Source organism: Chlamydotis macqueenii, chromosome 16, assembly GCF_036417535.1.
Source record: "Chlamydotis macqueenii isolate bChlMac1 chromosome 16, bChlMac1.mat, whole genome shotgun sequence".
Taxonomy (NCBI): Eukaryota; Metazoa; Chordata; class Aves; order Otidiformes; family Otididae; genus Chlamydotis; species Chlamydotis macqueenii.
The window spans coordinates 11,932,832-11,950,920 of NC_141571.1; the positions used below are offsets into that span (position 1 = coordinate 11,932,832).

General features: G+C 41.1%; 1 protein-coding gene across 4 annotated transcripts in view; it reads left to right on the top strand.

Moving 5' to 3' along the window:
• PHACTR3 (phosphatase and actin regulator 3) overlaps positions 1-17,583 on the top strand; it is a 107,384-nt gene extending 89,801 nt beyond the window's left edge. For all 4 annotated transcript variants that reach the window (XM_086760546.1, XM_086760547.1, XM_086760549.1 and 1 more), the window contains 5 exons: positions 7,949-8,004; positions 12,175-12,236; positions 13,079-13,219; positions 14,959-15,035; positions 16,977-17,583. In XM_086760546.1, coding sequence (XP_086616672.1) covers positions 7,949-8,004; positions 12,175-12,236; positions 13,079-13,219; positions 14,959-15,035; positions 16,977-16,992 — 352 coding nt within the window. In that variant the 3' untranslated portion in view covers positions 16,993-17,583. The remainder of the gene's footprint in view (positions 1-7,948; positions 8,005-12,174; positions 12,237-13,078; positions 13,220-14,958; positions 15,036-16,976) is intronic.
• The last annotated feature ends 506 nt before the right edge of the window (positions 17,584-18,089 follow it).

An 18,089-nucleotide genomic window follows, 5' to 3' on the forward strand; every position in this document is an offset into this window, starting at 1 on the left:
CTGGGAGTCTACACCACTTGCACTGTTATTTGAAGAGCATGTTCTTTCAGTAGTTTTTCTTGCTGAGCTATTTTTAGCTTGAATGTATTCCCCAAACCAGTTCCTTGCCCAGCTGCAAGGTAAAGCAGAAGCAAGAGGCAGTGGGAGTGCTGCTCACGCTGACGTTGCTATCAAGAGAAACACTCGTCGAACTACAGAGGCAGAGCATGTCTTTGGCTGAATAATCAGTTGTACTTTTGTCACACTAATGACTAAATATTGTAATTCTGTTACAAACAGGACAGATCCACTAGCAGCTCTGTTAAGCCACAGAGTGAGGGAGTAGATGGAAGTGAGAGGAGAAAGTTCCTGTTCTGAAATAAGCAGCTATTACATTTACACCCTAATGTAGGCACATTAGTTCTTGTATATTATCTAATAACTTGACTGAAAATGAAAATCCTTATGTTACGTTGGTCCTGGAATCTGCCACAACATCCTCCAGGAGTCCTTAACTGCATGTTGAGAGAGGTATGAAAGGAAAAGCCTCCTGAAGGTGATGGAAGGATGCTCAGCATCTTCACTGAACTTTGTGGCAAGCCTGTGTGAACTGAGAGACAGGTTCTGCTCTCCAGCTGTGTCTGGCCTTTCTTCCTCACACAGTGAGGCAACTATGAAACCAAAGGTCAAATTCAGCAGGGCTTTCATAGGTGGTGAAAGCAGTGATTATCGCAAAGCCTTCTCCATCGGAATCCTCACACATAATTAGATACTGGCACTGGTGTATTTCAGCCCACACAGTGCTTATCACTAAGTAACACTATGCAAAAGCAAACCTGTCACAAGGATGTAGGTCGTTCAGGGACAATGGGTTATGATACAAGGGTCACGCTGGGCAAGTACATAGTTTTATTCCAACTGAAATCTGAACTCCTCATTGCAGGGCGTATATCATAGAAATTATAATGACGGATCACTGTAATTGCCTGGGAGATGAGTGACAACATAATTAACTGAACTCCTGCTGATTTGCAGCCTTGAAAATCCAGACAGAACAAAAGGCCAAACAATAAGATATGTAATTAAGGCAACACAGAGGGCCTCTGCATTTATCTGGTATCTTCTACTGGACACCCAAAAGCAGTTTTCTTATTTGGATGGAAAAAATAGTTTATGAAACAACATAGACACAAATATTGGGCAATTTTAGAGCAGCAAAGGTTTTGCATGCAACTTGCAGAATCTACCACACCAACTCACCCTTTTCACGCTGCTCTTTAGCCTCCTACTACCACAGAATTGCAGCAGCTACTCTTACCCTGTTACGGGAAATGCTGGCGCATCACTCAGCTACCACTTTTCACATGCTCCAGAGGTAAAAAACAAGTTAGTGTTTCAGTGTCTGCCTTCTAATTCTGTACAGACGGTAAAAGGCAAGGCCCTCCTACCAAGGATTTACTACTACCCGTAATTGTACATTGCAAGCAGTACCGCACTGCCACAGTGCAGCGTGCGGGTGACTCAAAGCCCTGGCACATGTCCTCTTCATAGCTACTTATAGGAAGGATGAAAATAAACTTCTTGTTGAATCGAACATGATGTTCTGGTAATAGGGATGACAATTTAAGAGGCAGAGCCTTTGCCTCCTGATGGGCAGCAGACACGCTGCTTTATGAGAAGCCAGCACAGGGCACTCCCATTTCTCCTCCCTTTGCCGGGACTGGAGCTCTCCTGTGAAAGGGATCCTCCCTTCCCCCCCCCAACCCCCCCAACTCTATCTGCGAAACTACCTGTCACAAGGGACAATCAATACAATTGCTGGCTACAGCTCACTTACTGAAGGCTGGATTGATTGCTCACTTGTCAGTCCAGAGTCCACAGGCACATGCACGTGTCCAAGCCTACCCATCTACCCCTCCCTCTGCAGAAGATTATCAGAATCACATGAATCTAACTAAAGAAGAGCAGAAAAAGGATTCCAAAGTATGTCTTTTGACTTCAGATACGTATCCAAAAGAAATTGTTTTATGACAATCATACATACAGATACTGTGCAACAGACTCTATGCAAAAATATATTTGGGAATCAAAGGAACACATTTTGGGGACAGATAAGAAACTTCATGAACCAAGAATGTGAGCTTTTTTTGCACTAGAGTCTGCTGAATGCTTGTTGGGGTCTGCCAGGCAGCTAAGACTGCAGACTAGTAAGAGGAGCTAGAAAGGATGGACTGTGGGAGGTGTGGGAAGTCAGCATAGCCCCATATGCATAAAGGTGGGCTGTACCTGTTCCCAGTTTCTCATCAGCTATTCTGTGCCCACACTGGCAAGCCCAGAGCTTGCTGTGGCTTTGCTGAGATGCTGTTCCTACAACGGACAAAGCAGACACTGCTAAGGTTAACTACAAGGACAGAGAACTTGGCAGCGTCTCCTGCTTGTAAGACATATTGATGCACTGCCCATCTGACAGCAGACCCTGGGATCCTAGTGATACGCAAATCCTCAGGCTACTGAGGATTCAGAGTCACCTGTAACAGTCCAGTACCATCAACCTTGGTGTAACGCTGGTCCCAAGACATTAATTCCCCTGAATGCGAAGGAGACAATCTGACTGTGTGAGGTAACTATTGATCTATTGATCAGCAGTCACAGGCACATGTGAGAGTTGCTGGGCTCATGAACATGTGACCTTGCTCCAGAGGGGACAAGCAATTAGTGGTTTTCCCCTTGAAGCCAACTCCAGTATCTGCACTTGCGCATGTGTCGCATGTGTTAGTTAGCAGGACCACAAGCTAGACCCGTGGCAGAGGGCTGCAGCCCACTCCACCAGATCAGCCAACAGAGACCTCCCCACTGATGGCACTGGTAGGGGCACTACTTGTTATCTCCCTGGGCAGCCTGTTTTGCTACAATTACACGCCGCACATGTACGTCAAGGGAAACAGCCAGACACGCATAGATCTATTGCCCCTCTCAGAGCCAGTATGGAGCACTCATGAACATCACAGGATTCCCATGTGTACAGTGCATGGAGAAAACAAATATCTTGAGGACACGTGCAGACTCTCAGCACCCAGGGTACTTTGAGACCAAGAATGCACATGGCCATACCTGCAGGGTGTTCTCAGGGTGAACCACAGGCAGCTGAACTACCCTGCAGTGCCCTGCCACTCTCACCCTGAGGAGGAACTGCAGAGGACGTAGGAGTAGGCAAAGTCTTTGGCTTCTGAGAGATGGAAATACGTAAGTTTATCCAGTTATCTTTCTGAGCTCAAATTACTGGAGAAAACAGTCTAAAGGTAATCCCCAGAATGCTCCACAAACTTCAAACAGCTAAAGAACACCTGGTGCTTGAAGGTTTATGCTTGCTTTCCACAGAACAATAACAAACTTTGTTCGTTTTGTAAACTTAAAAAACAGCTGTGTCCTTCCTGCCCCCCCCCCTTGCCAACTTATGGTGACTGCTTTAGCTTTATGACAAAATATTCAGATTTTGGTCTCTATTCAAACTTGAAGCATCACTGACACATGTATAGCATACTCTGAACTGTATCCAAACATCATTTAAAGGGAAGTGACATTATTGCCTCCAGTTCTGCTCAGTTTCCCTGAGGCAGCTGCAGTCACCTCAGCTGAGGTGCTGCGAGTTCAGCTCTGCTTACTTCTGCTCTTGGCATCCCTTGGTTTAAGCAAACATGGAAGCAAATTCTTGGAGCAGATACTCTTAACATGAGACTATAGCAATATCAGTGACAGCCCGTGCATTTACACCATGGGGGATCTGGACAGAGACAGGATTTGCCTGCAAGTTACCCAAGAGTTTTCAAGAAAGTTTCAAGAGCCAAAAATGGCTGGCCCTGCAGAGGTGCTCAGAGGGAGCACTCCTGCCCCAGCAGACAGTGCAAAAATATACAAACCTAGATTTTAATATCACACAAGAACACAACAGCATTAATTGGATGCTTTTCCCAAAAGCATGAAATAGATATTCCATTTTAAATCAACTGAAAAGAAACCATGACTGTGACACAACAGAAGTGGTGCACTACGTTTGTGCTCCCAGCAGAGCTCAGTCATCTCACTAAGGTGACTCCCACGTGGGGCTGTGAAAAAACAACATAAACAGAAAGCACAGGACTCACCCAGCCATGTCCATGTCCATGTTCACATTCACATCCACGTCCACATTGCAGCAGTACTGGAGTCTCATGCCCACCTCAGACCTTCACATGGCTGCTACAACCAGAGCTGCAGAGCAGCATGGCGCCCAGGGTGGAGCCCTGCATCCACCCACACTCAGGTGTGGGAACTTTGCTGAACCCATAGGAAACGAGCCAGGACTCTGCTCTGCTTCAAAACGGCCTGCAGTTGAGTAATACAAAATCTTCTCTGTACAAAGCACATGGAGATCATCCACAGCCCACTGAGGGTTCAGTTTTTAGCCTTAACAAATGTTCCTTCAAGGCAGGTGCCTGCTTCCTCCTCCGGGATCACACACCAGCTCCCCAGCTGTGATGCAGTCTGCTGATAATCATTGTTCAGCTGGAATTTGTTTCCTTTAAACATCGGAGACTCGAGCATCCCCTCTCTAGAGCCTGAGTCTCTCAGTCCCCACTTCCTGGCCTGCACTCCCTGACAAGGGTGTGAGGAGAGCCGGCCGCCATTTCCTCCCGCCAGGTTTCCCTGAGGTGTGCCGGCATTTCTGAGGGCACGGCTCTGCCTCTCCACAGGGTTGGATGGCTGCTTTCACAGGAAATGCACCGAGATCAACGCACAGGGGACATTTTCTGGTTCTGTCAGGGGCAGGATTTCATATTTTACCAGCTTCAGAGAAAAATACAAAATAAATATCCAAAATAGAGCACTTGTTGCTCAAGAGAGCACATTGGAGCCCCTCGGTGCCCAGAGAACAGCTCACCCAAACAGAGGCACAAACTCATCTGAAACAGTTTCTTACTTAAAAGCTCTGTTCAAGAGGGACGTGCATTTTTGACAGGGGTAACCTGCAGCTCACCTGTGCTACCCTGAGCTGCTGGCCTGACAGAAGCCCTCAGAAATTTCTTTGTCCTTATCTCGCTCCAGGCCCAGCTGCAGGTGAGTTTTGAGGGAAGTCGGCCATATCAAGGGGGACTGCTAGTCACCCTCTGAGGAAACAAAACATGGCTGGGGCTGTTTATACCCTCTGTGGGGGGCTGAAGCACCCTCCTCCATCCTCCCAAAGCAGCTGAGCGACTCAGGCAGGGTGGGCTCTGTTCACACAGTAAATACCTGCAGCAGCAACTTGTTTCTTGCTATGATGGACGATCAGGCAGGGCCGTGTGCTCTGGAAGCAGGCACACTCCTCTCCGGACGTAGGAAAGACCCTGCTGCAGAAAGGGCCTCCCATGTCCTGATTTTACTCCAGCTGCAGCTCTGCAGATATGCGTGGCCCCCTCCACCCCGGCCCTCTCTAGCCCGGCTGGGCCGTGCACATGGCTGCTTCCTCTCCGTACAATCTGCAGCCCTTGGTGGAGGCATCTGGAGTCCTTAATCTTCACCAACTCACGCCGTTTCCCCTTCGCTGGAGCCCATCCACCACACAGCACAGCTCTCACAGCGGAGAAAGCAAACAAAAGGGGTTTCTCGGCAGAGAGAAGCTTCTCCTGAACAGAAAAAATAATAGAAACAAAATGTCCCTACACCTTGGCAGCAGCAGTGTCAGTGGCGTTGCCACTTCTCATCATTTGATCATGATTCCTGCTGTATTTAGTGTTTTCACTCTATCCCCAGCTTCCTGAAATCCTGTTATAATTTTATTTTGAAGAAAAGTCCACATCTAGTTTCATGACTATGACAAAAAACATGGAAGTGTGGTCCAAATCTCTGAAAAACTCACGAAAAAAAATGCAATGCCCTCTCGTGTGTATATGTACCTGTGTATATCTGCACCTCTTCCTTCTGTTGTGGGTAAACATGGGGGTGTGCTCAGAAATATGTTCTGTCTCTGGGCACATACCATGTATTTATCAAAGCCAGAAGAGAAACAGAGTTTTAAATAATTAACCATCATACATATTATAACTATATATATAAATATACAGAGAATTCGTATACATATGCATTTTCATACTGCTTTACTAATTTCTGTTAGGCTTTTAATCCCCCAGTTTAAAAGGGGCCTCTGAAATCTAATGTATGGATTCTGAGAGAATCTATAAATCTCGCATGGAAGGGCTGTAATTAAGAATGGCTCGAGAGAGAGGCATGTGAGCAGCATGTCGAGTGGACCTTTCATTTGCAGATAAGCTCTCTGAGTAAGTCATTCTTCCCTGATTTATATTATAAAATGCACATTAATCTCTTTCAAACAAAACCTAGCCAGAGTTGTATCGTTTCTGAGACATGCAGGGAAATGAGGGAGGAGTCCAAGGGTAAAAGGGATTAAAAATACATGTTTAAAGTGTTTACTAGGACATTTCAGCATCATTCCTGTTTCAGTTTGGGTTATTGCAACTTCCACTGCTGGAGTATCCAACTCATTGCTCCAAAGAGAAATCCAAAGACCAGGAAAAAACCTTAGGTAATACAAAGTGCTAGGTAGTTGTTTAGGTAACAAGAGTTAGGCTGTAGATGTTTCTAAGCACAAGAGCTCATAATTTAATTTTTCTGTTGGTTTGAATCTGGTATAGTAGTTGTGATGCCTTCCCATTGCCAAAGATGAGAACTTTCCCAGTGATCTCAGGGAAATTAATTAAAAAAGGATAAGGAGTTGCATTCATATTTTGGGCTGTTGGTCTGATAATATATAAATACAAGGTTGATTTTGAAGGTGTATTTAGTAAGGCTTACAAAATAAAGAGAAATTAGCATCAGGTACTTTTACTGGTTCTTTTACAGTCTGTTAACATTTACTTCATTTTTTTCATCTTTTGGATATTTGATTAAAATGTAGATCTTGTTATATAGCATCATTTTATAATCATTCCTTTATTTCCTATACACAGTGGAGGGATAACTACTGCAGCAGTGGTTTGCAGTGTGGTCCCTGCTCTGAGTATTTCTTTGTCTCTGTAACTTCATCTCTGGCTTGGCAACATCTGCTGGAGAGGAGACGATGAGAATCCGTAACGTTGCCAGAACACAGGCCAGAAAGCATCATAAACTCTTTCTGATCTGCTTGCTGGATTATTACTTGAAAGCTAGCAAATACAGCGTGTGTGTGTGTCTGCCTAGGGGAGGGGTTCAATTACCTGAGATTCTCTGCAGATATTAGCAGTGTCTCCTGGGGATGTCTCATTTAGTATGCAGAATAAAATCGCTATGGCACTGATCATATGATTTGAAGACTCAATCGTGAAGCAGCACTACTGAAAAGGGGAGGTGAAACTGCATAAGACACTCCGTTCAGACAGCATGAGGCTGTGAGCAGCACATGAATTTTATTCAGCAGGCAGGAGGAGAGCTGCTGGATTGGTCTGTTAGATGTGTAGTCGGGAAACCACAGGAAAGCTTTATTTCTGGCAAGTCTGCATTTTGTCAGGATGCACCACTGGTGTTACTAGAGAAAAGGAAGCCCGCTGCTACGTGAGATTAAAAGATAGAGGCAGTGATAGCTACAGAGGATCACTGTGAAATTCATTTGATAACCACCTTAAATACCTCCTCAAGACTGAATTTAACTGTTGGAGAGCACTGGTTCCAACGGACTGCCTGAAAAGTATGGTGAAAAGGATGCTTGTTCAGAGGAAGCGTTTCACTGACAGCAGAGCAAACTAGAGGATAACTTCTACCTGCATTGCTGATATCTGGGAAAAATAATATAAGAAAGCATTCTGGTGCTGTGATTCTTGTATTTTTTTTTTCTTCCTGAGTCCTGGAGAGGGATTTTGTAGTCCCCTCCCTGAGGAAAACACCATCCAGAACTCAGAATACTGCAGACTTTCCAAAGAACAGGCATGGTACAAAATGTGATTCTGGTGTTTTTCCGCAGGCGACTCAGCCAAAGACCTGCTGTTGAGGAGCTAGAAAGAAGAAATATACTAAAACGTGAGTATTTTTTTTCCTGAAGTATTTTATATGTGTTTGTTGAAATCAGTGATTGCATTTCTATAAAATATTATTTTTAAATAGACACATTAATTCACTGGGATTATTTTCTGTACCTAAAAGTTTTGATTTTGCACATGTCCTGTGTTTCAAATACTGCAGAAATCGGGATTTACAACTTAATAAAGGCATGCAATTTAGTACAGAAAAGAATGAGTTGTTAAAATTTAGGCTTTCAAATAATTTTCATTCTGATTACACTGTTATGGAGGTCTACGAGGGGAATACAGGCTTAGTGTCACGCAGTGCACTGAGAATTGGACTGACATTTTTCAAGATGTGGACTGTCATGGCAAACTGTACACCAGATACCACCCAGGCTAAAGTGGAGTGGAGAAAGCACCCTTGCAGAGGTGTGATTCTCCTGACAAGTACATTTGTTCGTATCATTAGAGATCTTCCCAAAAACAAGTCAAAGAAAGATCATTCTGAGATATCGGAGTTATTAGAGGGACAGTTCCAGCGCCGTTACAGATGCTGCGACAGGGGAATGTTCTCAACATCTCTCAGATAAACACAAGGCAGAAACTGGCAACTCTTTTCCCACAGATTGGTGTTCTGACCTGGGGATCGAACAAGTGATGACCGTAATCCTTTTCCTTATAAGCGCTGGGAATCCTCTAAGTTAGGGGAAGGTGAGAGAGGGCTCTGAAATTGTCTCCATTATAGGTCTCAGACAAGAGAATGGAGAGGCCATCTGCCTGAAGGAAAAATATATTGCTTCTGTTATTTTCGTGGTCTATTTAGTGTTGAAAGGTCAAAACCAGAAATATGTGAACAACAGTTTGGTTCTCATTAAACAAGCATAAAACAAAGCCACATAGGTTTATGTCTTTCAAGCAATGCTGCCTATGCTTTTTAATTCATATTTAATCATTAAATGATTGTAATTTGCTAGAAGAAAAAGTTATCTACATTTTGTTGCCTAAAATTTAATGTCTCAGAACTTTCTTAGTAGTTCATAGAAAACACCTTATGTTCTTGCCATTGAAGTTATTGGGGATTTCATTTCAGTTTTAACACAAAGGAATTCCACAGTCAATTTATAGTCATCAGTATTTTCAGTAAATGCATACATAGCACATGGTAAAATTAGATGTGTCTAACACGTGCATAGCTAAATGAGAAAAATGATAGAGTCTTTGTGAATGTGAATGGATGAACTTGGCCTAACTTCACCTGTCATCTACCACAAGAGGCAAGAAAAAGCAGTAACTCAAGATTCTGAAATATGTGGGGCAAAATTTTCAAGAGTCAGTACCTAAGATCTCTGAAAATCTGTTTCTTTGGTTTTTTTTCCTGGCTAAGGAAGAGCTGAAAATATCTCTACTGAAAATATCTGTTTCTTTATGTTTACTTTTTGAAGTGTGCTGGTTACATCCTTAATCTGGGTTAAACTGACCAGCTTTAGTAATAAAAAAGTTCCAATACATTCATATAATGAGCTTAGAGAGAGATAAAGCAGAAAGAAGATAAAGCAGAATTAAAGATATTTCCTGAATGCCGGCTAAACATACTGGTCTAGATTTGTATCTCATTTAAAGAGCTCCCAGCATGGAGCAAATTTATTGACTTCAGTTCAGTTGCTCAGGCTTTATACAGGTTCAGCTGAGATCAGAACCACTTCTATTTTATTTACCTCTTCCATTATATAAAACACTAGGTATCTTGTAAAGCGCCAAGGGCATCACTTAGCTGTGTCAGCTGTAATCTTAAAGGGCTGGACAGATCAACAACTCTAGTCTCGGTTTTGAATGAATTTGGAAATGAGTAAAGTCTCCATTTATTAATAGGGATATTGAGATTCTTGTTTTTATGGACTTTAAAAACACTTGGCCTGCGTCTGACATGCAAAGCTGTAGCAATCACTAAAACTGCCTCCACGTTGCAAGGGTTTGTACAGTTGCATCCCAAGTTTCCCAATATCTTTGATGCTCATAATACGTACTGCTAAGGGAAGCAGTGCTATCCCAGAGGTGTTTTAGGACTAATAAATCACATCTCTACAACTCTGTCAAAATGAGAAGCATATTGCAAGTGCCTAAGTGCAACTACTGTGTTATTTTAAAGCAAATCTCAGTCCTTATCTCCCTTAGGGAGATGTTCTGAGATAAAAGTAATACTTAAAAAGCAAACTTAAAGCCAACACTTTCTTACAGTGTTGTTGATCTTCTATGTCCTTTAACTACAGAAACACTGCTGGTTTACCACAAAGTATGAAAAACATACGGACTAAAATCACAACCCAGGTGTACATGTATTCTTCCTGTATTCAACCCAGAGCTGACATGAACATTCAAGAAGGCAGCATCACTTAAGTCACACTATACAGCCCCCAGTTCATTCTTAACATTAGAAATTGTTTTGGTGTCACATGCAGTTAAGAGTTCCCTGAAGAACGCACAGGCAGCAAAATGAATGACAGAGCTGCACACGCCACTTCCTAATTGGGAGCGTCTCTCTACGGAGATTTATAAAACCAGCCCTCACTAATGAGTGGATCTAAGTGCAGGCAGAGTGATGTTGATGCTAGCATTTCCTACCACATCTTGTTTTATTTTGTCTAAAAGAACTGTTTCTTTTATTTCTTAAAGCTGGGAATAAGCACTGAACCCGAGTGTCTCATAGAAAGGGGTCACTATTCATTTTTAGTATATTTGCAAGAGCATTTTCTGATCAGAAATGTGTATTTGTGGTTTTTCTTTAGGAATTCTCTCAGTGCGTATCACAGTCATGTCTTAAAAGGCACTATGCCACAGAAAATTATCTTCTTTCAGTAAAAATATATAGATAGGAATATCTACTCGAAAAGGGGTGAATTAAAACTGAATGAAGCATCTTAGTAACTTCTTGGAGGTATCTCTACATCTTAGAATGCACTTTATTTTTTAAAACCTGTTCTCTTTTTAAACATTCCAGACTTAAATAGCTGTTCCTCCCTGACTAAGCACTAAATTTAGCTGTCCTATTCTCTTTTAAATTTTTGTGCCTTGCCACTGAATTGTAGTAGAGCACATTATAGCATTTTAGAGCCATTTGATTTACATTTCTACTACAGCCAGTTGTGGCTATGCACTACTGTGTTATTTAAACAGATACTTATGACTGCATTTCAGTGTAATCTAATGAGCATAAAAATAACAGAGAAGAATACTTCACTACTAAAAATACCACTTTGGAAACTCATCTGCAGCGCTAGTGTCTTTTTGAGGCACATTAAAAATCACGTGTGTGCTGTAACGCTGGAAATACCTAATGCAAGTGGTATAATACACTTCACAGTAGTATCTAGAGAATTCCCAGAATGGTTAAACATTTTTCTCTAGGTCTTCAGCTTTGTTCAGGTCACAGGCTCATGCCTTGATTTAGTAACAGAGAGTACTAGAAATAGAAACGCCATTAACTCGTTTCCCAAGGCCAAGGATATATTTCACACAGCGTTACAGCACTCTCGTCTATTTTTAGACCCAGCGTGTAGGAGTTATCACGGCTTGAATGCTAATAGGCACAACACACAAAAGCGAGCTGGCTTAGGTTGGAACGGAACACTACAAAAGAAAACCCCGTGAGGATAAAGAGGTTCTCGTGCCAGTGGCATATCTTGAATAGCAGAGAAAAAAAGCACGTGAGTCAAAGATAACTGCTGTGGCAGTGTGACCGTCTAGAGATGTAGCCTGAGAATAAGGTTATACGGGAAAGAATATACTTCCCCTGAGGCTGCTGCAGTGAGTCTTCCCAGCACCTAACAGCAATTGCTCCGGCAACAGGGAGAATAAAAAAGGATTATTAACATGGAAAGCTTCGATTTACCTTCTGAAGTGTATACAGTTGGAGAGTTGGTGTCGGTGATGTTGTTTTATTAAATCTCCTTGGAACTGGAGTTTAGAGCACAGGAGAAGCTGACATCAGCACCAGTATGATGTCCTTACGGCGTGGTAACTGTATGTTCTAATAGAGAACCAGTGACACATACTGAACTAACAAAAGACACAACTAAGAACCAGCTACTAAGTTTTCTATGCTCTAATTTTTGTTGCCTGGAACTTTGGAAGCTACAAGTCCTCCTCATGAGGAAAGTAATTTTTTTTTTAATATATATATTCTCCGCAGAACGAAATGATCAAACAGAACAGGAAGAAAGAAGGGAAATCAAACAGAGACTGACAAGAAAGGTAAAATCTTGCAAGACCTTCTATTAGTATTTAGAAATTTAGCAAAGCTAATATAACATAGACTAGTCATAGAAGTCATTATTATGCAAAAACCTCCCTTAATATTCATCCTCCTCAGCGGTGCCTGAGATAGCGGTATCTAGTAGTATGAATTATAAAAATATCTACCTCATCTCCGCTACAATGAGACTTAGCAGTATATTTACATATAAACTTTAAATAAGAAAATGGATATTTGCTTGCACGCTGCCTATTTTGCAACTGCCTTGCTAGAAAAGGCCTGCTCCTTTCTCTGTAGCACTCAGCAGCAGAGCCGACTCCCTGCTGAGCACCAGGTGTGCTCCCCCAGTAAATTTCTCTTTGCATTAAGGTATTCTCAGAATCAGAACTACATTTTGTTATTGTTCTGTTCCTAGGAATCCCGAGGGGAATTATAAGCCAAATATGCCGATAACTTGTTAAAGCCAAATTGAAATTCTTACAGTGGTCCAGTCCTGAAAACCTTACACAGACAATCTGCCGCTGCCCGTAGCAGAAAACCCCTAGGTTATATGATATTATACACAGACCATAATAATAATTCCTTTACATATTGTAAATGTATTTTATCAATAACCAGGTTAAAATATTTACCTCTTTTGTCCATTATAAAGCCACTGTGCTGTAGCCCACAACTCCGCTTAAACCATTGTTACTCTCCTGATAATCCTCTGAGGGCTGGGCTTTTTTGTCCGTATACGTAAATGCGCACGAAGCGAAGATGGGAAGCAGAAAATGTTGCATGCTTTGTTGATATGTTTGTTATTAATACTGCTTTTATTTTACAAAACTATTTAATACAGCTTAACCAGAGACCTACAGTTGATGAACTAAGAGACAGAAAAATCCTGATACGATTCAGTGATTACGTGGAAGTGGCGAAAGCCCAGGACTACGACAGGCGAGCAGATAAACCGTGGACAAGACTATCAGCAGCAGATAAGGTACTGACATCATCACAGTGACATGTTACTGCTTTCTGCTTGCTTTGTCTATAATGATTCATCAGATCCTGCAGGACATTTAACCTCTGTAAACTTTACCGTTATTTTTTACGCTGAAACCACACTGACCAATGCATACTGTCACAAAAAATGCTATTTACAAAAATGCCTGGTTTGTGTTATAAAGGCTTCTGCCCAGCCCGTGAACTGATAGGGGGAAAGGAAAAAAAAAAAAAAAGGATGGATAAAGTATCTCTTAATGCCTTCGGGCTGCAACTCAAAAACATTCCCAGCCAGTGCAGTATTAACATTTATCCTCAGACTGGAAGTTTTGTCCCAAACATGCAAATATCCTCCGCTATGTTTCTAAACATGCAAATATTTCCTTTCCTGTTCCCTATGGATGCTGCAGGAGTGACGTGATCCCACATTTTCACAAACATAAGCAAACACTCGTCTCTGTTGTCACATACCTGCCACACAGCTGATTTACATCCAAATTTAACTTTCACATTTAGGTGCTTGAGTAGTAAGAAAACTACTACAGCATGAGTCCAGAGAGACCAGTTGCTGAGAAAGGTTTGAAGTTTCAGGGCAATTAGAGATGCTGAGATAATTACTGGGTAAAATGGCAAAGACCACACCATTACTTACTGCTTTGTTCTGAGATGTGGGCATCATACACTTCATTCTCCATGCCAGCGTCTCCTCAGCACAAAGCGTAACAAATGGTTTCAGAAGACTCCTGTAGAAAAGGAACAGTGCATTTCTACTACAGTAGCCGTTCTGAGCTCACTGAAATGTGAACAAGCTACATATTAATCAATAGAATAATGGTTTTGTATTTTCCTTGTTTGTACTGGGTATGTTTCTAGTTTTACTGTTTTCACATTGCTAACTAGGCAGGTTTATAAGCTAAAACAATGTGACAGAGTTCCATTGCATATACTGGTGGCACACATCAGGAATTGAGAGTCAGGAGTTTGACCACTGCATTTGTGATTGAAAAACTTCTCTTTCAGAGTAGCACAAATACCGTATTTTTCCTAATTTTTTTCCAAATCTATGATATAAAACATGAATATGGGTACAACCCTCAAAATTTTAGGTGGCTAAACTAGGAAGTACCAAATATATAGGAAACTATGAAAGCACCAGTATGTTCCAGTTCTCTTGCAGTTGCCATTTAAACAAAAGAATGGTCTCACTCTTATAGTCTTTAATTTCATTATATTAAGCACCAAAAGTGAACATTTTTCTTCACTTATGACTGTGCAATCCTTCGGATCCAGGTGATAACAGAGCCTGGACTGATATTTGCAAGTTGTGATAAAGCAAACAGTCTGATTTTTATTAAACAAATGACACACATTGACCTTCCATACAAGTCAGTTGACCAGTTGATCAATTTCTCGCCAACTTCTCTTAATCTTTAATAAATTTTACCTAGAATCTCATTAAATGTGAGGCATTAAGCATTGTGGTTTGATTCCCCTGTCAGAATTGCTTCTAGAGAGAAGTGACCCTGTAGCAATCAGAAATGAACGGTAAGAAGTACCATATCCCCGATCCACATAACCTAAATACTCAGCATCTCCACTGGCATAGCATCCTTTGCTATACCCAATGCCAATTATTTTTACTTTAGAAAACTCCTGTTCTGCTCTGCAAGTCCAGTATTTTACAATGCTTATAAAGCCAAAATTGTTTGTTAACCTTCCTCTGTTTTCAATTCCTAGGCAGCAATTCGGAAGGAGCTAAACGAATACAAGAGTAATGAAATGGAAGTACACGCATCAAGCAAACATTTGACAAGGTCAGTTTTCCAGCTTTTGCTCTTACATGCTGCATATGGGAGAATGTGCAAAAGAAGCTTTATTTGAAAAGGAAAATGGAAGTATTTATCTTCCTGTTCAGAATTTGACTTTTGTGGTGTTTTTGATTTTTTTTTGTTAGGTGTTCTTTTTTTTTCTTTCTTTCTTTGATTAAAATATACTGAGATGCCCGCAGACCTTCTCCAGAACATCACTCTGCGTTCTTTGCACAAAAAATTTAAAAGCTATGACAAAAAATTAAGTGTAGGGTATAACAAAAAAACTCCAACACAACAATTTTTTAAAGTAGACTTAATACAGTATGTAATGGTTTTTAAATGTACTTGAGTGTGCAGCCTTGTTATCAAAACATTGCAACTTCCCTGTTCAGAAACATAAAATCCTACATACCGCAACAAGACATACGTGACTCCCATAAGGAACGCGTTTGTTCCGATGGATTCAGCCTGTAGATTTCACTATCACTTGAATGTCGGTCCAGTTGCTATGGGAAGGAGTGCAGCCCCCTCCAAGCACACAACGGCAGTCCAGCAGAGAGAACTGGTCTGGACGCTTGTCACTCTGAGTGGCTGGGCCACTGTGACCCTAGTCCAGCCCAGCTTGCTTCACGTGCCAGCGCTGGGGACAGGTACTATGTTTAAATGTGCATGAAAAAAATAATTTCCCTTCTCTAAGTGGGAAAAAGTGCGAGGGTGGTTGATTCCCCAGCCATTGTTACTTGCAAAAAGACCTTGTTTGTTAGAGAAAATCTGCAACAACATTTGGTTATTTCCTACAATTTCTGTTAGGTCTCTTGAGCAAGTCCAATTGTTCTTAAAACTCAATCTTAGGAGTTGCTGGGAGCGCAGTGTACTCTTGCCTTGTCTGTAAGCATCCTCAGGTGTGCTTGCTGCTAAAATAAGTTGCCTCACGCTGTACTAAGGAACTTGGTGTGCAGTCTCACATTTGGGAGGGCTCCCTGCAGCAGCGCCTGGGCCCCAGTTCCATGCTTATGTCTGAACTCGGAATGAATTCCAGCTTAACTGAGCTTTGGATGTTCAATGAAAAAATGGTCTAGGCAAATACACTTGAGTGGTAAATGCAATGTACATTGATCTTACGGCTGTATTTATGTAATTCTAGACTGTCCATGCGATTGTTAGGGCTCTTCTAACATTACGGGACTCAGAGTCAATGTTTATGGCCAGACATTGCTGCGTTGACAGAATGAAATACAGAGGGGGAAAAAAAAAAAAAAAGATGGCTGCAGTTTAAGTTTGAAAGTGAGATATACTTTCTCTAATTGAAGCTACCTGGGGAATTTAAGTAGATTATAATGATATATTTTGAAATTTGTTCAGGATATTAGGAGTAAATAGGCTTACAATTTACAATTAGTGCTAAGGCATTACAAATTATTGGGACTTTAATTACGTATCTCAACCAAAAGAACAAGCCTACAGAGCAAGAGTATATTTATTCCAGACAGATCTTAAGACTATCCTACGTTAAACCAACAGTATGTCGTCATTAGTTTCTGACGCATCAGCTCAACATTGCGCAACTGTTACAAAAATAACAAGATCACCGCACAACAAAGAGTGCTTCTACCAATGGCAAACTGTAGCTTACTTCCTAAAAGAAAAAAAACAACAAAATCAACCTCACACCTCTATTTGCACTTGCACTCCCAAATCAACTGGTTAGACTGGGCCCTGAGGGCTGTAACTGCACTACAGTCATGGCAAATGTGTGGAAATGTGTTGGTGGAAATTAAAACTTAAAGTCGCTAACATTCTTCAATATTGTTACTATACTTTTAAACCAAATGAATACTGGTTTTATTTGTTATATATTTTTGTTAATCTAACATAGAATTTTTTAAAACTACGTCTTTTTTTTTATTTCAAAGTGGTTTGAAAAATTTCTCTTATTTCTCCTAGATTTCACAGGCCATAGAAATTTTCTTCTGAGAAGAATCTGTCTTTACTTTTTGATAATGCTGCTGAACACACATCAGGGAATACATAAGTCTTTCCCTAAAGTTCAGTCCAGGACACCTTGATGTTTATGTGAAAGAAGGACTCTGCAGACGAAGTCTCTACAGCACTTACATACAGAAAGGAACACCAGAGGTGTACTCCGCTCTGAAGTCAGAAGAGCGATGGCCTGTGGAGTGGGACGATCTGCTGAAAAAGACTGAAGTAAAGCTACTTGAAAGAACCTACTACTCTCCTTTAACACTTGTTTTAAACTGTTTTGCAGTCTGTCTTGGAAAAGGAGATGTTCTGCATGTACAGGCTTTACCATTCCAAGGCCTCTGACATAAACGGACATGACACACTGTCATTCAGTATTACGTTGACAAGACATTTGGAACTTACCACGATTAGTTTGTAAAACACTTAAGTTCATGTTCTAAAAACTAATTTAATGTATTATAATTTCATTCTTTTTTATATAATGTCTAACAGAATCACAGCTGCAAGCATTTTTGATTCCTGTTACTTTTGTTCTTTAATTAAATGACTACTTATTGCAGGAAATGAACGTTCCCTAAAGCTCTTTTTTTTTTCCCCTAGGGATAGTTGGGAAGGGAAGAGATTACAATCATTATGCATCAGATTGTATAGCTTCTTTACCAATACAGAGTCTTCAAAAAGGATGATCTTAACTAAGGTTTTCCATCTTGTGGAGTATCCATGTTTTGGACCAGATCCTAACCAGCGTAACATGATTGTTACAGTTTTATCTACTGTTGTCCAGTTTATAATTTTGAATAACAATCAACTTAATTGTCACCCTTTAGAGGGCCAGAAGCTGAAGTAGTGTAGGACAGCAATGTACTGCGATCTTTAGCAAACAAATTATTTTAATGCTTTGACAGTAGAAGGAAAAAAGTTACTAAATGCTAATAACAAAGCAAATAGAACTGGTTGGGAAAAATGTAAAGCCAGACATTCTAGTAATGCTGGACATCTAGAAACATCTGAGAATTCTACTCAAAATACTACAAGAAAAAACTTAGGAAAAAAAAAATACACTGATAACTGGAA